At 35.7% G+C, this 27,686-nt stretch overlaps 3 protein-coding genes and 1 pseudogene across 3 annotated transcripts; all 4 read left to right on the forward strand.

Annotated features, from left to right (window-relative positions):
- Window positions 1–7,161: 7,161 nt before the first annotated feature.
- On the forward strand, window positions 7,162–7,995 carry LOC121999854 (heavy metal-associated isoprenylated plant protein 28-like). Its single transcript, XM_042554488.1, has 3 exons — window positions 7,162–7,229; window positions 7,310–7,385; window positions 7,469–7,995. The coding sequence occupies exons 1-3, from the start codon at window positions 7,224–7,226 to the stop codon at window positions 7,831–7,833; spliced, it is 447 nt and encodes a 148-aa protein (XP_042410422.1). The 5' UTR covers window positions 7,162–7,223; the 3' UTR covers window positions 7,834–7,995.
- Window positions 7,996–10,010: 2,015 nt separating this feature from the next.
- On the forward strand, window positions 10,011–11,588 carry LOC122000763 (E3 ubiquitin-protein ligase DA2-like). Its single transcript, XM_042555217.1, has 4 exons — window positions 10,011–10,368; window positions 10,498–10,549; window positions 10,653–10,696; window positions 11,511–11,588. The coding sequence occupies exons 1-4, from the start codon at window positions 10,177–10,179 to the stop codon at window positions 11,550–11,552; spliced, it is 330 nt and encodes a 109-aa protein (XP_042411151.1). The 5' UTR covers window positions 10,011–10,176; the 3' UTR covers window positions 11,553–11,588.
- A 2,488-nt stretch (window positions 11,589–14,076) lies between these two features.
- Window positions 14,077–15,748, forward strand: LOC122002001 (annotated as a pseudogene).
- Window positions 15,749–20,867: 5,119 nt separating this feature from the next.
- Window positions 20,868–22,199, forward strand: LOC121999856 (gibberellin 2-beta-dioxygenase 1-like). Its single transcript, XM_042554489.1, has 3 exons — window positions 20,868–21,281; window positions 21,366–21,711; window positions 21,811–22,199. Exons 1-3 carry the CDS (start codon window positions 20,893–20,895, stop codon window positions 22,105–22,107), a joined length of 1,032 nt encoding a protein of 343 aa, XP_042410423.1. The 5' UTR covers window positions 20,868–20,892; the 3' UTR covers window positions 22,108–22,199.
- Window positions 22,200–27,686: the final 5,487 nt, after the last annotated feature.

The raw sequence follows: 27,686 nt of genomic DNA on the forward strand, positions 1-27,686 counted from the left end.
TCTTTGTAAGAACAGGTGCATAACAACATTCATCTAATTCTAGTACAAGCCCAGAGGACAGAGATAGAAAGTAAGTTCTTACAGCAATAGCAGCAACCCGTGCTTCATTGCCTACTCATAGGTCCACCTCGCCCTTCGTTAATGTCCTGCTATTTCTCAGTGTCTGTACATTAGTACAAATGTGAGAATCACAGCCGATATCTAATACCCACGATGAATAAATAGAGAGATTGACTTCTATAACATATATACCTGAAGTAGAAATCTTATTTCTCTTCTTCTTAAGATCTTCCAGGTATCCTTTGCAGGTCTTCTTCCAGTGCCCGGCCTAACCGCAGTGGAAGCAGGTACCATCTTTGGCAACCCCTCCTTTAGGTTTCATTACCTTGCCTTTGCCCTTGGCTTGAGAGTTTCCCTTGCTTTTAGGCTTGCCTTTATGCTTTTGCACTATCAGAATGGAGTTGGGTTTTACCTTCTTAAGGTTGAGCTCAGCAGTTCGCAACATGCTTAGCAGCTCAGGCAGTAGCTTATCAATTTCGTTCATGTTGTAATTCATGACAAATTGACTGTAACTTTCTGGCAAGGATTGCAAGATCAAGTCAGTGGCTAGTTCTTGGCCAAGTGGGAATCCCAACCTCTGTAGGTTCTCTATGTACCCAATCATCTTGAGTACATATGGACCTACGGGAGTCTCATCTTGCATCTTGCACTGAAACAGTGCCTTAGAGATCTCGAATCTCTCGTGCCTTCCTTGTCCTTGATATAGTTTACGAATATGTTCAACCATATCATAAGCAGTCATCAACTCGTGTTGCTTCTGAAGCTCAGAGTTCATGGTTGCGAACATGAGGCATGACACATCTAATGCATCATCATGATGCTTTTTATAATCATCTCGGTCGGTTCGCGTGGCAGTGGCAGGAGGTGCCTCCGGAATAGGCTGCTCCAGGACGTACAGTTTTCTTTCTTGTGTGAGAACGATTCTCAGATTCCTATACTAGTCCAGGAAATTAGCTCCATTGAACTTGTCCTTGTCAAGGACAGAACGCAGGAAGAAAGTGTTCGTGTTTGTCGACATGACAAACTACAACATAAATAAAGCAAAAAGTAAATATCATATTCCTTTGATCATTTAATTAGACCTTTAACTAAATGATGCTCTCACTGAATTATAGGGCTTTTGTAAAATCAAGTCATGGATGTAGTCAAACCACACTACTAGATTCATACCAATTAGTTATAATTCTCGCGGGACAAGATCCACATTATACTACGCCTTGAGTTAGCTTTGGCTAAATTGCCCAAGACTTAGTATGATCGGTAGATAACTAATTATCAATTATATCTCTATGCAACTCTTGTTTATCCAACCATTGGAAAATGCCTATAGTTTTACTCGATCCAATTGAGTTAACTAGTTATACTCAATTTAATTGAGTTTGTACTCACCCAAGCTTTGATAGGCGAGACCAAGATTGTCCCTCCGCACCCTACTAAGATAATATGTATTGCTTTGCTTTGACAGATTCAACAACAACAAATGATCGAGGTAGTGATGGGTATCAAAAATTGGTAGGCATTTCGAGTTGACTTGATTAAGATTTAATCTAATCATAAATGTGTATCATATATGCATTAAGACACCAATGACCCTACATTAGCATGCATCACATGCACACAAGCAAATTAAATTGTGATGAGGTCATGATCCTACTACGATCTTCTCGAGCCAATGAGAAGATCGGACGGTCAACCTAGGGATAACGGCTTCTTCAAGCGTCTCCTTTGACCGCCATGTGTTGACAGCATCCTGCTCGTAACTCCTTCTTAAGTGGACCTTCCACCGCTTCATTTTGTACATTACAAATATGAAACTTGAGTTACATTCGAGTCTAAAGTTTATTTACAATAGGAACATAAATAAAGAGGCACGACGTGCAGGTCGCATATCATATACAACACGTACAACATTAAAATAGCGCGCATACCATATTATGAATTACAACACAATTTTAAACCAATCAAATTGGGATTTTGGGCCATGACCATCACAATATCATACATAATTCTAAATTATGTATTTTACATAAATTTCTATAATTTTACTACTATTTTATCAATTTTATGAGTCACAACTCCGCGACGGTCCCGTTTAGCGATTTTCGGGCGCGATCGCGAGACAATGCCCCTTGCGGGGTTAGAGGCAGCGCCCCTTCTTGCGAAATGAATATCGCGAGTGTCCCATCTTGATCTAATAGCACCTTAAGTCGCTGTCCCAAAACAAAATAATTTTGTTTGGGCGAGACCTTGTCATTTCGGAAGGTTTTTCTCAGTATTTAAAGCCTACAAGTGTCCAAGCACTTATTGCTTTGCCTCTACGAGAAAAATACTCACAAAATCCATAAAAATAGAAAAATTATAGAAACTTACAGATCTAAATCCTTTTTTTGTAAAAACAAATACAAATATGTACATGCTTCGCACGTAGCTCTGATACCACTGTTAGAAATTCGAGCCGTAAAAATCACTTTTTGCGTTGCGGGAACCCCGAAGCTAGCCACGGATCCGTGTGAAGATAAATAAAATTGTACATGTACATGTTTGTCTACACTAGATCTACCTTAGATCTACATGAAAAAGAAGTATACCCTTGTAGCGATTCCCTTCGCTTATCCTGCTCGTCCAAACGGTTGTCGGATCTCGTAGAGTATCAAGTGTACACTCCTCTACACGTATCCACACGGATAAAAGGTGGAGAGAACAACTTAGAGTGTGCTAGCACCCTTAAGAAGTCTGGGCAATGGAGGAGAAGGAGAGCAAGAGAAAAGAGGAAGAGGAAGAAGAAGCCTTGAATGAGAATTCACTCACCACTAATGTGGCCGACCACTAAATGAGAGGTTTTAAACCTCCATGTAATACCAAGAGTCATGGCTCTTGGTCTCCCTCATGAGGTGGCACACATTGATGTAGCCTTGATGATGTGGAACACCATCATTGGTCGACTCATGCCAAGTCACCATGACGTGGTATTTGGTCAAGTCAAATTTGACCCTTCATCTTCCCTCTCAAGTCAAGTCAAACTTGACCTCTTATCTCCCATGATTGATCAAATCTAACATTTGATTCAAGTCAATTTAATTTAATGAATCTTTATTCATTGGTTTAAATTGACTCAATGAATAATAATCTAAATTAGACTCATTCGACACATGAATCAAATTGAGTCCAACTCAATTAGTCTAATTTGGATTACTCTTTATTCAACTTGGTTCATCACATGAACCTAATCCTCTTGGCCCATCATATGAACCTAATCTCCATCTAATTGCCCTTTGTGTGTGACCCTATAGGTTTTTGTAACGTTGGCAATGCTTCTAAACCTATTTAGAAACATAAGTAATGAGCAGTATCTAGCAACACATCATTACTACCCAAGTTACAAGAATGTTGAGATCCAACATCACCATTGTGACTACTAATTGTGACTCTCACAATATGTGACAATGTCCTTCTATCCTAGACATCTAAATTGATCAATTGAGGCATAGACCTTGTCATCCTCTAATCAATCTATATCTTGAACTCCAAGTAGACTCACTCTAATTAAATGAGCTCAATATCTCATATTGACTCATTTGGGCATGGTCATGCACTTAGTGGTCTCACTCTATCAAGAATCATGATGTCACTCCCGTCATATAGGAGGGATAGATCTCATCTACATCACTCACATCCCTCCACATAATTTGTTATATACCCAGTAGTTGCTTTTATAATCCACTCATTTACGGGTGACGTTTGACGAAGCCAAAGTATGTAACTCCTTATGTAGGGAACCATGGTGACTTCAGGTCCAAGGACTGATAGTCATACTAATAGTCATATGAGAAAGTATATGACACTCATATAACAATCCATGATACTTTCTCATAGTGGGTCATTCAGTATACATTCTCCAATGCATACCCATGTGTCAACTTGATATTTAATATCCATGACTTGTGTGATCAAGTCATCGAGTTGACCTACATACTAGTCTTAGTGCATTAACATTGTCCCTTAATGTTAATACTTGACTAGAAATGATTAGGAGTAGTGTTCTTTATATCATATCACTATCAATTCAACCAATCGATTGATATAGATAAGAACCTTCCACTCAAGGATGCTATTATACTTAGTTATTTGGCACAAATACAAGTAAGTATAATAACCATAAGAAATACCTTTATAAATATAGGAATATGATACATCGAGTCCATACAACAATCATCACATGATCAGTTCTAGGATTTTCACTAATAGGGGGAGGGGGGAATTGTCTTGAAAAGACAAATATACCCTTCTCGAGAATTCGACTTTAATTAAGACAAACACTTTAATAAATAAAAAAAATATATTGCATAAATTAAAAGAGGCTACCGATTTTTATTTGGTTATAACTGGGGAGGTTATTAATTTAAGACGTTGAAAGCACTAATAAAATTTTCCTTTTGTCGTAGGCGGAGAAACTTCTTATAAGTGTTGAAAGCACAGAACAATGAAGACAGAAAAGAATGAGTTGAGTACAAGTATTGTGTTTTAATGAAAAAGACCAAGACTCTATTTATAGCCTACTGGTCGAAAATAGTCATTTGTTGACGTGGCAACTCCGGACGCCTGGACCTGCTTTGGGCGCCTTTAGCTGTACGCCTTATCTGCTTGCAACGACTACATAACAGTGCGGAGATAAAGTGTTATTCTGGTCCGAGCGCTTGGACCAACTCTAGGTGCCCAGAGTGTAGATGACGTGGACCCAACGATGATCCTCAACAATAGGGTTTCATCGAGGCGCCTGTTTGACACCAAAGTAGTCTGAGCGCCTATACTAGCTCCAAGTGCCAGACTCCGGACGCCTAGACATGGTCCAGGGGCCCGAACAAGGTCAACTCCACATTGACTTTGTCCGATCTTTCGCTTCAGTCGCTTGGGTGATTTTTCGGCATCCAAAGTTAGAGTTCACCAGAACCCAAGTCCGGCGGCCTTCTCTCCTCACCAGAAAATTCTATAAGGTTATTCCTCCAATAATACTTATTATTTAATCATCGTATCTTACATGAACTGGCTACACGAACGAACTTATGATGGGGGCTATCTCGTTGGAGTTCTGTAGGCTAGCTAGTAGCTGCCGCTGACAACACTGAACCTTGCTGGCTGGAAGTGGATTGTAGGATCAATTCCCCCTTGCGTCACCTCCCTTCCCTTCTTGCCCATCCTCAACCTAGCCGGTAATCCCTTTGTACTGAGATCACCTTTTGCAGTATCCCAAAACCATCATTACCTAGGAGTGTTTCGATATGCTATATTGAACCTAAACCCCGTATATCATATATCGTCATGAAAAGTTTGGTTAAAAAATCATATCAATATCATACCGAATTTTTAGTATATCAAAATTTCTATAGCGGTTATATTAAAATTTTAGTATCGATATGATATATATGATTATTGACATTAAATCTTATACTAATATTGAAAATTTTAGTATGATATAATACCGTATAAAATTTTTTGAAATATCAATAATATCGATATGATTTAGTATATTTCGATATGTTACCTATAATATATTATATTTTTAATTTTATATCGATAAAATAATTCTAACAGCATGGAAGATTTAAAAAGCATTGGAAGATTTACGGATAGCACCTTAGCCCAAAGCAAAGCAAAGCAATTGACAGCTCTCTGACATTCCTTTTCTTCCAAAGTCTATGTTCTTTATCATCGTCACCTGGCCCCACTTCAAAAGTCAGGTGCCCTGTGTCGGACCGCAACATGCACCTCCTGGCCTTCCGATCCTCGTTGTCATTGTATCTGGGCATCTTCTCGTCATGGACAGGCGGCGACTACTGCTCGATGTCATACGGCGTGAATTGTGATCCCAACATGTGGCCGATGTTAGCATGCATGGTGAGGACCCCGTCCTTGCGTGAACTGGCTCCATGAACGAACCCATGATGAGAGCTACCTCACCAGAGTTCTCTAGGCTAGTGGCTGACCGCTGACAACGCTGATCCTTGCCGACTGGAAGTAGATTGCATGATTGATTCCCCCTTGCATCACCTCCCTTCCCTTCTTGCTCATCCTCAACCTAGTCGTTAATCCCTTTGTACCAAGATCAGCTTTTGCAATATTCCAAAACTATCATTATCTAGGAATGATTCGGTATGCTATATTGAACCTAAACCCGTATACCATATATCATTATAAAAAAGTTCGGTTAAAAAAAATTATATCAATATCATACCGAATTTTTGATATATCAAAATTTTAAAGGGATTACATTAAAATTTTAGTATCGATATGGTATATACGAAATATTGATAGTAAATCTTATACTAATATTGAAAAATTTAGTGTAGTATAATATTGTATAAAAAATTTTGATATACCAATAATATCGATATGATTTAATATATTTTATATGTAACATCTACATTTTAAATTTTATTTCCATTCTTAATCCAAATATTTTGATTGTGGGAAAGGCCATTGGAATTATATTGGTTGAGGCAGGATGGTTGGGGAGATTCTGAATGAATAGTGTAGTATTTTGTTTTTTTATTTAGAACTTTTAAAATAATTCTAAAGATTTAAAAAGTATTGGAAATGTCATTTACGATCGATAATCAGATCCGGTTAGACTCTATCCTTTCGGGCTTACTGGCACGGACAATAGCCTGTCCACACGGATCCGTATTACAACGAGTTCGTAAAGTCAGTTGCCGACCGACACCACCGTCATGTAGCTCCCCTCACCAATAGTCACTTCACACGTCGCACGGCAAACATTTGACAAGCCACTTGTCACTTCAGGCATTGGCCAAAACACCCTTCTTTCGGTGTCTCGAGTAATCTACGTGTCCCTTTCCGGCGACGCAGCTTCGCGACTCTTTTCGATGACCTTGCCATGCAAGTTAACTGTCTACCTACCAATTACCAACGCGGCCTGTCGTAATTGGAGAAGACTCTACGTTCCTTGGCCGCTCATCTTGCGGTCGCTGTAGGTGCCACTTTTATATTAACAAAATAACGCGGAAACTTCTCTCCGTACTTTACTTCTCCATGCAGGTTTGCATTCCTCTATATAAATCTCGCCTCCGAGGAGAATTAGAACTCAATACTAATTCAATCATTATTCCTTAAGCTTCCCGTTATTGAAAGTGAGATCTCGCGGCAATATGGCAGTAAGTTAACGGTTGCACTTTATTGTTTTCAATCCATGACTGTCAAATATATATCACAATATACGTTTGCATGAATTCAGATTATAGAGATGTGCGTGCATATGGACTGCTCTGGCTGTGAGAGCAAGATAAGGAAAGCTCTGCTAAAGCTCGAAGGTGAATATTATTTCTGTTCGACTTTTGATTATATATTTTTTAAAATATAAAATTAAATTAAATTAAATTAATTATTACTGCAGGGGTGCATGACGTTGATGTGGACATGGCGCAACAGAAGGTGACTGTAACTGGGTGGGTGGAGCCGAAGAAGGCGCTGAAAGCGGTGAGGAAAACGGGGCGACGGGCGGTGCTGTGGCCTTATCCGATGAACGCCGACGAGGTGATGTACCAGCAGGTCTACAACGGGCCTGCAGCTCCGCCGGGCCACCGTAATTACCCGTTCATGTTAAATGCTGTTCCGAAGTCCTATAATTACCGGAAGCACGGCTACGACGACTCGAGCTTGTACGGGTACTACCGACGGCCGCCACACGGCGACATAATTGACGAGAAGGTCGTCACGATGTTTAGTGATGACAACCCTAATGCTTGTTCGATCATGTGAAATTGCATTTACGTTCTGTTTTTTGGTGATTCATTTTTTTTAAATTTTAAATAATTAAGTAGGTGTGTTTACGTACCTAGTTGGTCCTGTACGGTGGACATTTTAATATTATGAAAATGTAAAGAATACAATGACAATATAATAGTGAGACTATTAGATACATTTCATAAAAGGCAAAAAAACGAAGGTAAAATGTTTTAATCTCTCCCTCAAATCTTAATTAATTAGATACAGATCCACTAAGTACCTGATTAAATTTAAATCGTAATCGATAATTTGAATTAAATATTCTGGACTATTATATTTTGTTAAACTCGAGAATTTATTAAAAATTAAATAGTCGAGGCTTAGGATTTTCTGAATAAAAACCTCGAGTTCAACTTGAGACTGGTAGGGTTTTAAATAAATAATAAATAAATATGAAATTAGTTGATTCTATGGTCATGTGAGAATAATCCCTTTTGCTAGTTGAGGCTTCTTCTAGTTGACAGAGCTTCTCCTCTCTTGGCAGTTGTGATTGTTGTTATTGGCTGATTTGATTCCTGAATTAGATAGCCAATTTATTGAATCCATCTCTAAAGGGTTGTATACTTTTATTAATTTTTTTTAGTGATAGATTTTTATAAAGTTGATAGATTTTTATAAAATTGAATAAAGTTGTGAAAAAAATTTCATGAAGTTCTATAATTTTTTCATAAACTTTTTTATAAAAGTTTTACCATTTTAAATTTTTTCATGAAAACTTATAGATTTCATAATTTAATAATATTTTATAAGTTACTGTCTAACACTCTTGTCAAATATGGCTACCCCTCTAAATTGATTATTCTTATATGTTATTTGGAAATAAATAAATAAAAGTAAATTTCTATATTTTTGTCCTTGTTTTTTTTTATTTCACACATTTTAATACTCTTTTAGTAGCATAAACAAATACAAATGAGTCATATTCAAGAACATGTAGACCAATCACAACACCCTTTGTAGCACCTTCTCATAGACGTCATTGAGATAGCACTATGCGAAGGAAAATTGGGTATCCCATATCGCACATAAAAAATTCATCCAATTAAAAGATTAATTTTTACAATCACACATACAAACAAAATATGTCCATAAATAAAATAGGCATATACAAATCGATGATCACATAATAATCAAGTAGCAGATTCAAAAAATATAAAGTGTCATGATTTCTTCTGGACAAACTAAAATAATCAAATTAAATGATGTAATTCTAATAGATATTCACACGCCTATGAGAGAGATCGAAGAAGAGCAAAGGAAATGGAAAGAGAGCACCTAATTAATAGATGAAGCTCAAATTCAACGGTGACGGAAGTCGATTTAGGAGCAAGAAGAGACAAAACTATTCGGGAAAGGAAAAGAGAGGTGACACGTCGAAAAAAGAGAGGTGTTAGATTAAAAGTCCATAGAAAATTTAACAATGGATGACTTTTTCTTTTATTTTTTAAAATTTATCAATGATTAAAATTTGTATTCAAAGAATTTTTAAAAAATCTATAAAAATATATAAAAAAAATTTGGATAAACTTTTTAAAACTCTATAAAAATTTAATTTAGATACCATTCAATTTATAAAAATTTATATTTAATACATCTTGGCTTTTAAAATTTAAAAAATTATTGAAAGTAATTAAAAATCTAAAATCGAATACATCGTTAAATCTTCTTCGGTTCGTACGGCCCAGAGTTTCGGGTCGATTCCTCCACTTGCTCCTCTTCTGTTTCCTTTATTTTCCTCTCCTTTTTTTCGTGGCGTTGGCCTTTCATGCGCTCGCTCTCCCTGCCGCCCGTTCCCTCCCTCTCCATCGCTGCCCGACCGTGAAGGTAGGCTTTTTTGTTTTGTTTTGTTTTTGTTTTATTTTAGTTTTAAGATCGGCAAGATAGATTGGGGAGTTATGAGCCTGAGAAGATAATGTGTGTTTTGGGTGGGAGATTAGGGTTTGTTTGGAGGGTTTAAGATTAATTTCACTCTCTTTGGTAATTATAAAAGTTGGCCTTTGGCATGCAGGTTTTGGTGATTTGTGATGGAGGTTCGGATCTTGAAAACAGGAAGAAGTCTTGGTAGAGTTTCATTCATTGATCCTGAGCGTGGAGCGGAGATCTGGGGGGTTTGATTATCGCTATTGGGAACGGGGAGAGGAAAGGTGGGGGTGGGGATTCGACTTGTTGCCTTCGTCTATTGGTTTTCCCTTTGACATTTCATTTTTGTATCAGATGTCGGGTGAGGAATTTGTGAAATAATAGAAGGGGAAAAGAAAATTTGTTGGAGGCTCCTTCAATTCGTTTGGGGACATCTCTCTGTTGGTGGTGGGATTGATGGGGAATAAGATCGGGAAAAAGAGGCAAGTGGTAGATGAGAAGTATACAAGACTGCAGGGGCTGTATCAGCACATAGACATCGATCATAAGAGGCTGAGGAAGCTCATTCTTGATTCCAAATTGGCAGCTTTCTACCCAGGTCTCGATGACCACTCTTTAAATCTGGAAGAGTGTCCCATGTGCTTTCTGGTACCTTCGTTGTTCAATTTTCACTTTACTGTTGTTGCGATTCCTTTAAGAAATTTAGTCTGGAAAGCCTTGTATTTTGCTTATCCTTGAATTCTTGGATGACTTCGTTAAGTACACATTTGTGTCCAGTATTATCCAAGTCTTAACCGATCCAGGTGTTGCGTGAAAGGCATGTGCACAGGTACTATGCAAATTTGTGTTCACTGTACAATGTAATTAAGTATTAGTTTGTTATTTACTTGAATTTTGTTGAGTTGATCTTCTCATGTTGGTTTCTTGTGTAGTGTTTTCTTCAGATGAAACCATCGCATTCCACTCGCCCAACACAGTATCTAATTTTTGCTGGTTCTAACTTGCATTTTATTACTTATATCCATTAAGTAATCTGAGTGTTGAATAAATTATCTCTACCAGTGTTCTAAAAATTGGCCTAGGAGCTGCTTAGGCGCCACCTAGGTGCTAGTCGTCAGCCAGCCGCACCGAAAATATGCTAGTCGGCCAGTCTAGGCGACCTTGGGCCCTTGGCCCCTAGACGGGATTAGTTGGCGCGTAGATCAGTTGAATCGTCTAGGCACCACGAAAATAGTGCAAGGTTTTCATAATTCTTTTTAGTTTGGGCTTTTAAATTTAAAGGCCAGTTAAAAAAAAACTGAAATGTAACCCTTTTTTTATGTTGGGCTTAAGTTTTATAAGTCTTAAACTTTGGTCCAATAAGAAAATCGATTTGTTGGTTTGTCCTAGTGGCTAGTATCAAACTTCATATTAAGAGTGAATGAAGAAGCCCATATTTTGGAGAAATCAGAGGGTTAAAAGGCTGGAGAAATCGATTTGAAGAAAAATTTGTTATTTGATTTTTCCTTAACTGAGCAACTTGAAAGGGATTGAATTGAAGGTTGGTCAAAGTTTCATCTTTTGAAAACGTCATTTCATCAAACACTTGCAATATTCATTAAAGTCGAAAGGTAATTTGTTTTCATTTTGATACTTGCAAATTGGAAGATAATTTATGTTAATTATTATGTAATTTATTATATAATTTATGTTGATACCGTGAAATCTGTCTAGCGGCGCCTAGTCTCCGCCTAGATTGTCTAGGCACTAGGCGCTGGTCTAGCGCCCGACTATCCCTTAACAAATTTTAGAACCTTGATCTCTACTTGAGTTGGAAGATATCCCATTTGTAAAATTTCAAACTATGCTGTGGAATACCGTGGGGCAAAGACAAAAGAGGAGAAGAGCGTAGAACAAGTTGTAAGTTTTTCAATTTCCCTGCTTCTGGAATTTCTGTAAAATGGGTCTTACTTGCCAAGATTACTGCCTAAATGCAGGAAGAACAGAAGGTTATAGAAGCCCAAATAAGGATTCAGCAGCAAGAGCTGCAAGGTTGAAGCTGAAAGGATAAAGAAGAGACGATATATTAATTCATCAAGCATAATACCAACTTCGACAGATGTTGAATACCATGATATTAGTAATACCTGTGTTTCTGGTCTGCTTTACATTTGTCATTTTAGATTTTTTTTCCACAAAAAATAGCCTCATTCATTATTACTATTTATTGAACAGTTCACGATTAAAATATCACAAGACAAAATAATTTTGGTTCATCACAATCTTCGTGCTCTACACTTGCAAACATGAGGTTTCCACACGCAAGGCAGAATAGGTATGCCAGATATACAATTATGTGCTGATAAATAGTCAGTGGATTTGGTCCTATAAATATAGAGAATGAGCCATATAGATGAGGAATATAATATTTTAGAATCCATGTTGCATTAGAGTGTTGGTTCTCGTGGCTGGAAATTTACTTCTTAATTTCTTTGCTTGTTCCTTAGATGATTTCAGTCTTTAGCTAGTTTATGTGTATATTTTCTTATGATATTACATATGGTAGAATATGAAATAGTCAATATATTGGCATAGAGTTTCATTCTAAAACATATTTTATTTGTTTTTAATTTTATCTATTTAATTATTATATAACAGTAGGATTTTTTTTACTTGTTTTCCATTGTTTCACCTACTATATCTTGTAACTTGGATCGCTTCTATGTATATATGGGTATGAACACAAGCAGGATGCATGAAGATCCTCAAATATAGGTTGATGTTGGTCGATTAGGAAATGACATGATGGATGTGCGTATGATATTCTAAGAAAAGATTACAAAAGAAGTATGTAGATCAATAAACAACTCTACCTATAAGCTAGTGAACATTAAGTGAGGGAAAATGTGGAAGACGGTGTGAAGCAGTCAAAATGAAACATATGCTACCTCTAATTGACTAGGATGCTTACTAACTTGGTTATAGGTAGAAGGTTTCATTAAAGAAAATATTTTGCAAGAAAAAAAATATTGGGGTGCTTTTAATTTTGTGATATCTTCCTATATAGAGTTAATAGTGACAGATTATTTTCTAAGAATTGCATGATCATAAAACAATTCAAACCTTAAAAGACAATACAAGTAACATCTTCAAAGATTTTTACATCAAGAATTAACTTAAACATTTCTAATAAAAATAGAGTTATATCAAAGATTAGCTCTAAGTCTCTATCTTTTTTACACTAATCATGAACGAACTCGCTCGATATATTCAAAACACAGTACCGTGGTGTATGTTATTTGCAGATGATATTATTTTGGTAGATGAGACATGTGAAGGAGTAAATATTAAACTAGAATCTTAGCTAAGTGAAAAGTTTTAGACTTAGTAAAGTAAAGACAGAATATATAGAATTTAAGTTTAACAATATTTGATGTAATGAGATAATTGTTAAAATAGGAGATGAAAAGCTATTTGAAACTGAGAGCTTTAAGTATTTATAATTTTTACAGAATGATGGAGGGTTTGAGAAAGATGTCTTACATAGAATGGAAGCAGAATGGTTGAAATGTCATCGGGGGTTTTATATGATCGTAAAGTACCTCTAAAACTTAAAGGAAAGTTCTACAAAATGGTCGTTATACCTGTTATGTTATTTAGCGCTGAATATTAGGCTATGACTCGAGCACATGAGCAAAAAATGAGAGTTGCATAGATGAGAATGTTAAGTTGGATGTGTAGAGATACGAGGATGAATGAAATAAGAAATAAGAGCATTAGAGAAAAAAATCGGAGTTACATTTATTGAGAAAAACTCCAAGAGACACGTTTAAGATGGTACGGACATGTCAATAAATGCTCCGGTTAAACGATATGAAAGTATGACAAATATGCACATCAAACGAAGAAGAGGAAGACAAAAAAAAAACTTGGTTAACAACAATAAAACAAGATAAAAATTATTTAAGTATAGATGATAATATAGTAGGGGATAGAACTAATGGCGTAGAAGGATCTATATTGACGATCCCATTTAGTGGGATAAAACTTGATTATTGTTGTTGTTGTAGTAGTACAAGTTACACGATCCATATTGCATATAATTTTGGGGAAAAATAGAACACGGGTCTGATAGCAGTTAAGCCTCTACCATTGAAATTAAACATAATTCATTGTAAATTAAACAGCTCCATATAAAGATAAATATTCTGTAACACGATAAAAGTAGATACATTACGGTAAAGAGTCTTGAAGTTGACTTTCATGTAGAAAAATAAATCATATCATTTAGAAATTCTGGAGGTGACGGCAAGCTTCCTACTTGACGATGAAATAGAAGAAGAATATATCTTGCCACATTAAGCCTCATCATCAACAATGAGGATGGAATCAGTGGTAACTTTAAAGTCTTGGCACAATACTGACATCTTCGTCTTTTAATTTACCATCCTTATTGTTCTTTTTTTGGGCGGCATTGATGTCAGTTGAGCTTCAAGAGTAGACAGTGAGGGATGAATCTACAATTCTTGTCATATTATTAAAAAGGAATCTAGAATGTAATGTTTTGTTCTGTTATTTCATTTTAATTTTGAAAATCAGTCGTAAAATTTCTCTTCAGATGCTCTAGATATGAATTTAATTTCCTTGTTATGAATCATGATCACATTTTATTAATTATATTTATACTATCAAATAGAATATTTTAAAATTATTAAAGTGGGTATTGGAGTATTAACTGAATCTACAATTCACAAATTGGATACAATTACAATTTGAAAACTCCATCAATTTGATTTATGATCTAATCCTCAGATAACCTTGGTGACGAAGTAATTGTATGCTCAACTCCAGTCCCCTCAGATGGGTCTAGTGGCTAGCGCATGAGGTGATGTCATCATGAGATCTGGGATTCGAATCTTGACAAACCCGAGGTAAATGCCTCCCTTATGTGCTAGTCACTCTTCCAAAGGTTAGTAGCCGTCTGTGATTTACCTCCTCCATGATGGGGATGGGTTGGCGGAGGCGCTGGGGTCGAACGTATTCGCCTTTTGCCATCATGTATGCCCAACTCCAACTAGTTTAGACTACTGTTTGTAACAATGACTAGAGTTTGTTCTCGTGGTAATGTTAGCATCAGTTCTTTTCCTTTCTTGCCAATGCAACTTTTTTTGTTCCTATTTTATCATCATCATCAAGATTTGCTGAAACCAAGGCACTAATATGATTGAAACTATAGAGAAACTAGACTTCTGCTGCAGGTTCTTGAAGTTATGTTCCTAAATAATATTAAATAAATCTACTCATTGGTCGTCATGTGTATATCAATTAACAATTCATATGATACCGTGAATAGCTATTCTGTTTTATATTCTTTCCTGAGCCTGGGAAATACATCTCCTGTTTTATATTGGGCTTCTTGCTTACATTAGCTTCTATAAAACATGCATTGTCATATGTTAAAGTTTCTAGTCTTCATACAGCCATGCAAAAGAAACAAAATTACCTCTTCAGTATATTTAGTTATCTCCTTCGGGTGGGCTGGCTGGTGCAGCTGCAGCCTTAGCTGAGCATCAACATATGAATGGAGATTCATCTTCTCATATGGATTTGCATGTCAAAGATGCTGCTGCAGTTCATCTGGAAAACAGGAGAGAAATGCCACCCGAGGAGTCTGGTGTGAGTTCAACTGAGCACTGGTTGCTGGTGGCAGAAGGAACAAGCTATGCTGGCTCTGATGGCACGATTGAAGCTGGGACTAGTTCAGAAGGTATGAATATGGCTTCAGGACGTATTGTTCCAGAAATCTTCGAGGAACAAATGATGTTGGCCATGGCTGTCACTTGCTGAGGCTGAAGCAAGGAGTCATCATGGAGTAGGTTTTCTATAATTGTTTGATAGTTTGTATGTCTAACAACTTGCATCGTGCTTCATGTGATCCGTACGACCCATTTTCGTTTTCCTTTTGTTAGTTAGCTATGTTCTTTTCTGATCAGTCATTTTTGTAGAAACAGGGAAAAGGAAATAGCGATATAATTAGCAATTCAGAGCATAAACATAGTTAAACAATCTGAAAGTTGCTTTTTCTTCAAATTAAAGTCCTTTGCTCGTATGAAAAATAGCAAGGTTCAGGGACCGGGCATAAAATGGCCAGAACTTACAGAGACTTTTGGTGCTAAAGGATGCACTATAACAACAATAACAATAGTGGTTGATCCACCGGCCACAACCACCTCTTCATCTGTCTTTGCTACTCGAAAATGTCAGTGATAGAACAAATCAATAACGAGAATAAAGTTTTCATAAATGATAGCAAAAAATTCCCTTCAGCTTGGGTGGACATGATTCCATACTATTTTTTAAGAATATAAACACATCCATTGATCTTTTTTAAGAACATTTTTACAGACAAATAATCATAGTAAAGATCTTGGTCATCACCTGCATATAGAGGTGTATACTGTACCTGTGTTGCACCTGGTCATGGTTAGTCCAACATAAAATAGAACGTGACGCTTCATTAGAAATAAGTGTTTTTATTATACAATGGCCAATAATATAAGTATATTATTGTACTGATTTTACGGTTTTGGTTAAGCCATGAGGCACGGGGCTCCAGTTGACTTGCTAGGGCTGACCCAGAATCTAAAGCCACTCTGCGTGGCCACTACTGTTTTCGAGCCACGTGTCGTCGTCGAACCATGCCATATGGCACCATTGTCTTAGAGAGCGTTGGCGGCGCTTCGCTGACTCAGATCAGATCTAATCGAGCTGCAGGTCCGACCTCGGACGAAGTTCTGGTAGAGAGAGACGTGCGCGCGTACTTGGGCGACACGCGTTTTCTTGTCCCGAATCTAACAATCTCACATTGCTGGGCCCGCTCGTCTCCAAAGTCCAAGTCAATGCTAGTAAATGGACCGAAGAGAGGAATCGCAAGCTGTCTCAATCGCCTTATCTCTTCTCGTGGCTCAATCACCAACACCAGCGCAACCCTCAAGTTGACTTTGGTGGCCAAGGCTGTTGGATTCAATCAAAATTCTAGAAAGCTTACAAAGATCATATGATTAAAACAATACAGGATGTTTTCATTGATATGTTTTTTTCAGAAGAGTTTACCAGTAAAATTACGGGGATCTAAAATGAATAATATCATATCATTATAAAAATATATGAACATCTTTTAGACATAATAAATGATATTAAAATTATGATCTAGACCAGATGTCATGTGAAGTGATTTTAAATAAAAATGAGGGTAAATCCAGATTATGAGAGTAATTGTGCTTATTCGTTTGAGGAGAAGATTTGTTATGGTTCAATCAAAGTTCCACATTAAAAATATTTGATAAAGATCATGAGTTTAAAAAGATGTAGAATATTTTCATTAATATGAGATTTTTCAGGGAGAGTCCAAAAGTAAAACTATAAAGATTTAAAATCAAAAGGATAATATCATACTATTATGAAGATGTAATATTATGTCATTATGAACCTCCTTAGATATAGATATAACAAGAAGAATGAAAAATGACAACGACAACTGAGACGTTTAAATTTATTAACTTGATTAATTAATTTTAAAGATGATTAATCTGACAAACACTTTATGTTTTAGTCACAGCCAATTCTTGTTAAATTGGAGATGAAATTATGCCCTAAAATGACTCAATAATTTATATTGATAAACTCAGCGTCAGCGAATAATGATGGACAAATTACTCTACAGAGTGTCTTAAATAAGAAACCGGGACTCAATTTTTTGAATTTTTGTTTCTGCACATTAATTATTAAAAACGACATTTATCTTAATTACTTGAATGCATATATGCCATGGGTGACCTTCAATAAATTAAATGGCAATCAGTGAACCACATGGCTAACTTTTTTTTAAATACTCAAACTGCAAATTCAAATTTTATATTTATTAAAATAAAAATATTTATTTCCTATTATATCCTTCTTTATTAAGATTCGACTAATGTAACGCCCCGACCCGGGCGGGTCCCCCCAGACTGAACCAGGAACGACATCAGAATTACCTATCGGTTTGATGACTAGCTCCACAGACCACCGGAGGTCCTTTCAGCGTGCTTTGTCCTCACTCGCACGCACCCTGGAAAACTTCCCAAGAGGTCACCCATCCTCAGATTTCTCCAAGCCAAGCACGCTTAACTTTGGAGTTCTTAAGTTTGGGCTTCCGAAAAGGAAGGTGCACCTTGGTGATATGGATAGTACTATCTAACTTTTTAAGTCATATTTAACCAGAATCTTAGAACCGGGGTATTACAACTAATGATTCAGTAGCAGTAGATTGTTTAATTTTCTAGATTCCATCTATGGACTCCTATCGATCATGCCAGTTGACTATTAAAAATTTATAACCTTAAAATGTCCAATTAGCTTGGTTTAAAGTGTTTTTAAGTTACTTAAAATTGAATACCCTAATTCATGTGGCATAGTTAAATTTGATTTGATTTAATTTGAAGTTCTTAGATTATCAATAAATTTTAATTAAAACTCATAGATCATTTATAATATTTAGAATTTTAAAATCTATATGATATGAATCAAGAAAGTCCTATGAATTCTTAGGTGGTGTTGGTGAGTGAGTATAGCAAACCTAATTTCTTTAATGAGCTAGTGACAAACTATCTCAAGGTTATGTAAATTTCATAAGCCCATAGTTCTCTATCTAAACTATAAAATCCATGTATAATAGCATGGTTATACTATGAAGGATGTAAAAAGTATCAATGAATTTGATTTGTAATGTTTTTAAGATAAGCATTAGCGAGTTTTGACCAAAAACTCATTAATCGTCCTATAATATTTATGATTTTAAAATCTTGACATAGTTGAACCAGAGAAATCTTAGAAACACTTGGTGGTGCTGGTAAGTAAATATGACATACTTATTTCCTTGAATGAGCTTGTGATGATTGAAATATTTAAAGGTTGTGTCAATTTCACAAACTCGCATATCTCAATCTTAATTATGGAATCCGAGTCTTTGAGCATGGTTATACTCAAAAGAATGCAAAGAGTGCAATGAACTTGATTTAAAGTATTGTGAATGTGCCTAAGGTTAGAAATTGGTCAAAGCTCGTTGATAGTCCTATATTATTTGAAAATTTAAAATTTTAATATGATCTGAACTAGGGGAATCTAATGAACCTTCAGTAATATTGATGAGTAAGTATGATAGACTTAGTTCCTTGGATGAACTTATATTAAATTATCTCAACGTTAGGAAGATTTCAAAACCCACAACTCTGAGTCTAGATTGTGAAATCGAAGTGTGAGTCAGGAGACTTCAAAGACTATAATAATCATGATTTAAAATGAAAGTCATCAATGAGTTGCGAAGATTTCAAAACCCACAACTCTGAGTCTAGATTGTGAAATCGAAGTGTGAGTCAGGAGACTTCAAAGACTATAATAATCATGATTTAAAATGAAAGTCATCAATGAGTTGCTAAGATTTCAAACCCCACAACTCTGAATCTAGATTGTGAAATCGAAGTGTGACCCAGGAGACTTCGAAGACTATAATAATCATGATTTAAAATGAAAGTCATCAATGAATTTTGATCTTAAGCATCTGAAAAACAGTCCTTCAAATCATACTCACAGTACTCCTTGCAACTTCCTGAATATAATCGTACTCTTAATATGAATTGGGATATTAAAAATTAAAATATTAAATTTGAGATATTTCAGAAATACTTTAAATCAAATTTATTCTACTGTTAGCTAGAAAATTCAATAGTCCACTAAAATAGTCGATGAAGACGGTGAATTATCCACGTAGCAGTCACCGTTATTGCATTATCAATCCACGGTTAATAATATAAATATAATAAAAAATAGGTATACGACTTTTTTGATATTTTTTATGGGAAAATTTACATGCAGTCTCCATTGGTAAATATAACTTTACATACAGTCCCTACTTCTCAAATTCTTTGTTTTCACTCCCTAGTCAAACATATTTACCTAATTACCTATGATATTTTTAAGCATAAAAAGTTCAAAAATCAGTATAATTCATCTTAAATTCAGTACATTAAATTTAGAATCTAGTATATTTTTTATCAAATTGAGTACGATTCTTTTTTCATCTTGTTTGGATGAAAAATATATTAGATTTTCTTTAAATGATACTCAATTGGATGAAAAATATACTAGATTTTCTTTAAATAATAAATAGTGCTGAATTTAGGAGGAATTATATTAAGAAAAAAGTTATGCTCAATTTAATAGAAAATATACTCGATTTTAGTTTAAAGTGCTGAATTTAATAGGAATTATACTTGTTTTTAGATTATTTGTACCTAAAAAAAAATATGAGAGTTAATTTTGATAGAAAATATACACGATTTTCTTTAAATGGTACTCAATTGGATGAAAATATACTAAATTTTTTTTAAATGATACTGAATTTAGGAGAAATTATATTAAGCAGGGAAAAAATCATGCTAAATTTAATAGAAAATATACTTGATTCTAATGTAAAATACTGAATTTAACAGGAATTATATTCGTTTTTAGATTTTTTATACTTAAAAAATATGAGAGATAATTTTGATAGAAAATATATTCTAGTATAAAATGCTGACTTTAAGAAGAATTATACTCATTCTTGGACTTTTTATACCTAAAAAATCTGAGGACAATTAGGTCATGATATTTACATGAAGGGAGTTGAAGCAAAGGAAACTTTGCATGTAGGGAGTGGAAATAAAGTTTTTTGGATAGAGAAACTGCATGCAAAATTAAAAATGAGATTGGGGATTTTTCTCCACTTTACCATTTTTTTTTTAACTCTTTAACATAAGCGCCGCCTCAAACTTGTACAATGGCAACGCGATAAAACACATTTCATCCTTATCTATTCGTAATTCGAGTCCAGTTATAATAAATTTATAGATTTTTTTTTTCTAAATAGGACACATAATTAAAGTATGTTGGGTTCTTGAGTATTTTCTGATTTATCTTGATAATCGATGAAAATTTTTTATGGAACTGGACCATCACCACTAGACGTTACCGAATCTGATTATTTTTTTTTATAGCTAGTCATATCATAAGGAAACCTTCGGATTACACCTCCTTAATTCTTTCGTGATAATCCAACCACCGGTTGCATACTTGCATTGTTTCCTCTCCCTTCTCCTCTCTCTCTGTCTGTATATAATGCTTAAATCTCCTCCTCCAACTCGTGTCTTGACCATGGCAGGTCTAAAGGAAAACAGCTTCTTCCCCGGTGTCCCTGTGATCACCCTCTCGGATCCGGATGCCGAGACTCTACTTGTGAGAGCCTGCGAAGATCTCGGGTTCTTCAGGGTCACCAACCATGGAATCCCCATGGAGCTCATTGCGAGGCTGGAGGAGGAGATTATGCAGTTCTTTGCCAGGCCGGCGGCTGAGAAGGAGCTCGCCGGCAAGGCAAACCCCTTCGGTTACGGAAGCAAGAGCATAGGGAACAATGGAGATGTAGGATGGGTGGAGTACCTCCTCATAGAGATCACTTCCAAGTCCCTCTCCATGGACTTCCTCATGAAGCCCTCTGCGAGCTCTTTACGGTAGCTACGCAGCCTCAATTAATATTCGATCGTCGCTTTTTATTATGCTCAATTACTGATGCTTAATTCACAATAATGTTCCAGCTCTGCTTTGAATGATTATACATTGGAAATGAGAAAACTGGCATGCCAGATTCTAGAGATGATGGCTCACGGTCTCGGGATCGAGCCAAGGGATGCGTTCAGTAAATTGGTGATGGACGAGGAGAGTGATTCTATGCTGAGAGTGAACTATTACCCTCCATGCCCAATGATTCAAGAGCAAAACAGATTCATGACCGGGTTCGGGGAGCACACTGATCCACAGCTCATCTCTGTGTTGAGATCGAATGAAACTGCTGGTTTGGAGATCTCCTTGAGAGATGGCAGCTGGGTCCCTGTCCTCCCTAACCCAGAATCCTTCTTCATCAACGTTGGTGATTCCTTACAGGTATTGGAAGCATCTATCCAAAGTAATATATTATTCCTATTGCCTAACCAAAAAATAAAAAAGGAATTAATTATGGGTCGGAGGTTGGAACTGTTTCAGGTGCTGACAAATGGGAGATTCAGGAGCGTGAGACACAGGGTGTTGACCAAGGGATTGAAGTCGAGGGTGTCGATGATCTACTTTGGCGGTCCGCCGCCGGGGGAGAGGCTGGCGCCGCTGCCGTTGCTCATTGCGGAGGGAGAACAGAGCCAGTACAGGGAGTTCACCTGGCACGAGTACAAGAGCTGCGCCTACAAGACAGTGCTTGTCGACAGCAGGCTCGACCAGTTCCAGAAGCGAGATTGCATAGCAGAGAGATCTGATGATGCCTTGGATTTCTTTGCGAAACGTTTATGATCGGAATAGAGATGGAAATCTATGAAGAGAGAGGGGTCTTGTTACGCTTTAGCATTAAGTGCCTTACGATGTGTGCAGGTGAATCTACACTTTGCTCCTTAATGTTCGTTGCATACATGTTAACGAATTTTACGTACGTACCTTACTATTTTAATAAGAATGCCCACCTTTACGAATTAACGTTCTCTTTAGTCTCACAATTAACGTTCTCTTAAGTCTCACAATTTACTATTTATAGAAGAAATTTCTATAAATCCCTTAAACAAATTAGAAAATATACTATACTGAAAATAAGTGTGATATTAAATTAATTTTTTATATATGAGGGAGAATTTATTACAGTAACTTGCTATTTGAATTTTCAAATGTAGTATTTATTCTTATCGATTTAATATCTAATATAAAAAATTAAATTAAATTTTTATAAAAGAGAGTATGTTAAAATAGTTTATTGTTGGGGTTCTTGAACACTGTCTTTGTGTTGCATTGCTACATGAATCTAACACACCAGTTTAATTTATGAGTCTGTAATACTAATTTATGTGTATTCATATATTATATTAAACATATAGTATGTGCGCGTGATGACAAATGGATTAATAAAAATAAATAAATAAATACAATCTAAACCAGGGATTAGATTCTGGTCCGGCACGCACCGACCCACACTCTACTTTAAATTTGAACCAAGTAGGTCAAAGGAAGAAATTCAAAACAGAAAATGAACCGATCAATAAAAACCTTTGAAATGTCTATAAATATTTAAATTACATTAATCATGAGGGATCAAAGTGACCAAGGGTAGAAGAAATCGTACTAGGAAGTTTGCTAACATGCTTTGGGCCTTCAAAAATAAGATGGGCCTATTTCAGACATTTACTCAAATTTTAATACATTTTCTTATTGTCTTTATATAATTTAGCATATTTCATTGCTTTATTATGCAATCGTTTTTTATAACATTTTCTGTCATTTGAAAACAATGAAATGTAACCGAATCGAGTTAGGCGAAGCTTACTGATAGCTCAATTTAGATTATATTGCTCCACTGGCCTTTGACAAGGCAGTTTTTTCTTTATAATTTAGTTAAATATCAATTCAATTTAGATAAATTAAGATTATAAAACTTATAAAAAAAATAATGGACATAAATAGCATTTAGAAACATATTCGATATATATATATATATATATATATATATATATATATATATATATATATATTACCTTGCACATCCTTTCGGTGTATACTTCTGGGTGATCGCTCGAGAACTCTCCCGGATATCCCGATTCTCAAAAGTGAATCAGGGCGCCTGGACATATAAGGGTCGTCCAAGAGTATGCATCGAACGGGTGTACAGGGTATCAGGGGACTATATATAGATATATTCCTGTTAAATACCGTGGTCAAATCACTCGTCAATGAATAATCCGACGTGCACACTCTCTAGAGATTATCAACAAAAAGTATGAGGAGGATCGTGGATGATCAAGCTACCAGTCAACGAATAATTTTGTTGGTGCAATCGCCCTTGGGTCAAAATTTACTAGTTTGACTAAGCTCAAGTTGGCTCGAGCTCAATTTTCAATGTTTGACAATATATGAGAGAGAAGTCAAGTAGATCAAGGGAGGACTGAATAGTTGTCTAAGGAAGTCTTACTAGAGGTTAAGCAAAAGGAAGACCTAAATGGAGGTTAGATAACAAAAAAACCTAGAGAGTGAAGTTAGATAAGGAAAATCCTAACTATAGGTTAGGCAACAGAAAAGCCTTGTTTAGAAGTTAGGCAACAAAAAAAGTCCTTGTAAGTGAATCTAGGTAGGGGAAGTGTTAGAATGTATACTAAAAGCCTAGCTTTTGGTATAAAATATTTATCTAGAAATAAGAATCACATTGGTCAAATGTCTACATTTGTGATAAATGTAGTTGTTCAATTAATTTATATTGTAGATAACATGGTGTGTGGTGTCACACACAGAAGATCATGTTATCAGTACCTTATAAATTATAAACAGTAGCTCACGACCATGATGGAAAGGAACAAACCATTGGAAGGTCGTAGTGTAATTAGGTGTTAGTTTATCTTAACTATATAATTACACTACTACACTAAGAGTGTATTGAGTAGGACCATTAGAGGTCGTTTCTTTTATACTGACTTTATAAAGGAACAAAGACCTCAGTTATTATGGAAGTGTGTGCTCTTAATCCTAATATAATAACAAGCACATATATTTGATATTTATTTCTTTAATTTATCAATGGGTGAGATTTAGTTCGATGAATCAATAAGCCCGATAAATTGGGAAATGATATCACTTATAGTGTGTGTTGTTGATTATAGAAGGAAACTGTGTCCTAGTAATCTAGGTTGAGAATGTCCCCAAGAGGAGCTCATAAGGATTGTCATGTTAAACCCTGCAGATGGACTTAGTCCAACATGATGATGAAGTTGAGTGGTACTACTCTTGGAGCTAGATATTAATTAAGTGAGTTGTCAGTAACTTACTTAATTAGTGGACATTTGTTATCTTAAACACAGGGAGACTAACACACTCATGATAAGAAGGAGCCCAAAATGTAATTTGGGATTGATGCGGTAGTTCAATAATAGTTCTCTAGTGGAATGAATTATTATTGATAAAATTAAGTTGTGTGTTCGGGGCGAGCACGGGATACTTAATTTTATCGGGAGACCAAAACCAATTACTCCTCTCGGTCCCTATCGTAGCCTCTAGTATATAGAGATTTATACCCACCGCATACCCACCTTCTTACCCATCCAATGGGGCCGACCAAGCTAGCTTGGAACCCAAGCTAGGGCCGGCCAAGACCAAGTGGGTGAGCCATGTAGGTGGTCGGCCAAAGCTTGGGTCCCAAGCTTAGGTGGCCGGCCACTAGAATATTAAAAAGGATTTTTATTAAAATTATTTCTTATGTGGATATCATGATTTTAAAAGAGAGTTTAAAAATTAAAAATTTCCTTTTATAACTTTCTACAAAAGATTAAGAAAAGAGATTAATCTCTTTCCTTATTTGTAGTTTAAAAGGATGGTTTTAATTTTTGGTAAAAACTTTCCTAATTTGTAAATCATCTACATGATTAAAAGAGAGTTTAAAATTTGAAATCTTTCCTTATTTGTTGATTAAAGGAGGATTTTAAATTTTAAGAAAACTTTCCTTTTTAACCCTGTTCATGATTTAAAAGAGAGTTTAAAATTAAATATTCTCTTTTATAAGTTTCTACACAAGATTAAGAAAAGATTTGATATCTTTCCTTATTTGTAGATTAAAAGAGTTTTTAATTTATAGAGATAACTTTCTTTTTATCCACATGTTTAAAAGAAATATTTTAATTTATTAAATTTCCTTTTTATAAATCAATCATGAAGGGATAAAAATTATTGGAGAAATTTTATAAATTTCCGGAAGCAAATAAGGAAGTTTTAATTTTTGTTTAAAATTTTATTTGCTTGGAGAATTTATGTGGTGGCCGGCCATTACAAATTGAAAAGAAAAATTATTTTTAATTAAATAAATTTTCCTTTTCAATGGCAAAAGAATTAAGGAAGTTTTTATTAAATTTTCCTTATTTGCCAAGACCAAGGATTATAAAAGAGGGGTTAGAGGAGGCTTCAAGGCTAAGGACTCTATTCTATTTTTCTCCCTCTTTTCCTTGGTGTGGTGGCCGACCCTTCCCTTTCTCTTCTCTCCTCTTGTTGTGGCCGAAATCTATCATCTCTTGGAGCTTGGAGGATGTGGCCGGATCAAGGAAGGAGAAGAAGGAGAGAAAGCATGCATCCCTTGGAGCTTGGTTGGTGGAAAATTCTTCATCCTTTGGAAGTTCTTGTGCTTGGCCGAAACTTGAAGGAAGAAGGAAGAAGGTGCCTAGGTGGTTCTCATCTTGGAAGATCGTTGCCCACACAATGTCCGAGGTTAGAAGAGGAATACGATAGAAGATCAAGAGGTCTTTCCAAAAGGTATAACTAGTAATTTTTCTTTCCGCATCATACTAGTTATTTTTGGAAATAATACTAAATACAAGAGGCATACGATTCTAGTGTTTCGAATTTGTTTTCGATATAGTGTTCTTTTGTTTTTCTTTTCCTTGTGATTTGATTGTTCTTTTTGATTGACCTAAAGTTATTTTAGGAAATTAAATATTAGCTTTCCTTAAAAGGTTTTGTCTAGTCGGTGGTGGTTGCTCCCATATCCAAGGAGGCCATGTGCCTCGCCACGTCACTACTGGGAACCAATTTTGGAAATTAATATTTAATGGAATTAAATAACTTAGGTGATTTGGATCAAACGTGTTAAGTTCCGCAGGAGATCCAAGTCAAAACCTAAAAGAACAAATAGATTAAGTTTTGAATCAAACGTGTTAAGTTCCGCAGGCGATCCAAAATTTAATTTAAAAGAACACATGGTAGCTAGGAAAAGGTTCAGACCTTTGTACAAAATTTTTGTACCTCTAGGTTTTCCGAGTAGCAATCAATAATTGGTATCAGAGCTAGGGTTTTGCCTCTGTGTATTTGGTATTAGTTTAATTATGCACATGTCATACATAATTTAGGCAGGATAATAGTAGGATGTGCTAACTTTGTGGATGCAGGATCCAACTATTATGACTTATAGTTATTATGTGTGTGATTGGACCCTTGGACATGTCAAGGGCATTTATTGTGTGTGCATGATTGTATTATAAAATACAGCAGGAGCTGTATTTAGTTTTATTAGGATTTTATTTTTTGATCTAGTTTACATATACATTCCTTTGAGGAATATAGGATCGAAAAATGTAAAATTCTATTTATGCCGCGGATCGAATCTTGCAAGGCGTGGAACCTTTTTGAGGCGCAGCGGAACAAGGAGCAAGATGGATGCGACAACTAGGCCCGGTGGCGGTGGCCAAAGATGGTAGCAGCTAGGGTTGGCGACACACGGAGGACAGCAATAGATAAAAGCCATAATAGTTGAAAATTAGTTTTTCTATTTATTGCTTTTTATGCTGTGTTGTGTGTGCTTGTTAGTATGCATGTTAGGTAGACTAGCATAGTCAAAATTTCTCACTTTAAATAACTAAGTGGGAGAGGGATTTATTTTAAATAAATTCCACGGTCTCCATTACTGGTTTATAAGTGATGTAACAAGTTTGCGCGTTGGCTCTGAGTGCCTTCCTCCATATCGGATGAACTTGTTTGCAGATCACTAGATTAAACTTCTATTTTGGATGACTATAGGAAGTTAATTAAAAGCGTGTGATCTTCCCCATCGGAAGGAACATAATCTTATTAATGGACTTAGTGTCAAGTAATGGTATACACTTAGGCACATCTAATAGTATCCTCCCCATCGGAGTCACTGCTATTATTTGTGTGACCGAAGAAAACCAACTATTAATTTGTCAAATAAATAGGTTGACAAGATAATAAAATTAAAAACCCCTCTTACGAATGTTTGATTTTGTATACGTCCACACTATCGTGGCATACAAAATTCACGGTGTTTGAGGTAATTTTATTTGTCATAAAGATTTATTGACAAGGCAATTAATGGGTAAACCCCTCCTCTTACAAATGTT

The sequence above is a fragment of the Zingiber officinale genome, chromosome 7A, assembly GCF_018446385.1.
Source record: "Zingiber officinale cultivar Zhangliang chromosome 7A, Zo_v1.1, whole genome shotgun sequence".
Classification (NCBI taxonomy): domain Eukaryota; kingdom Viridiplantae; phylum Streptophyta; class Magnoliopsida; order Zingiberales; family Zingiberaceae; genus Zingiber; species Zingiber officinale.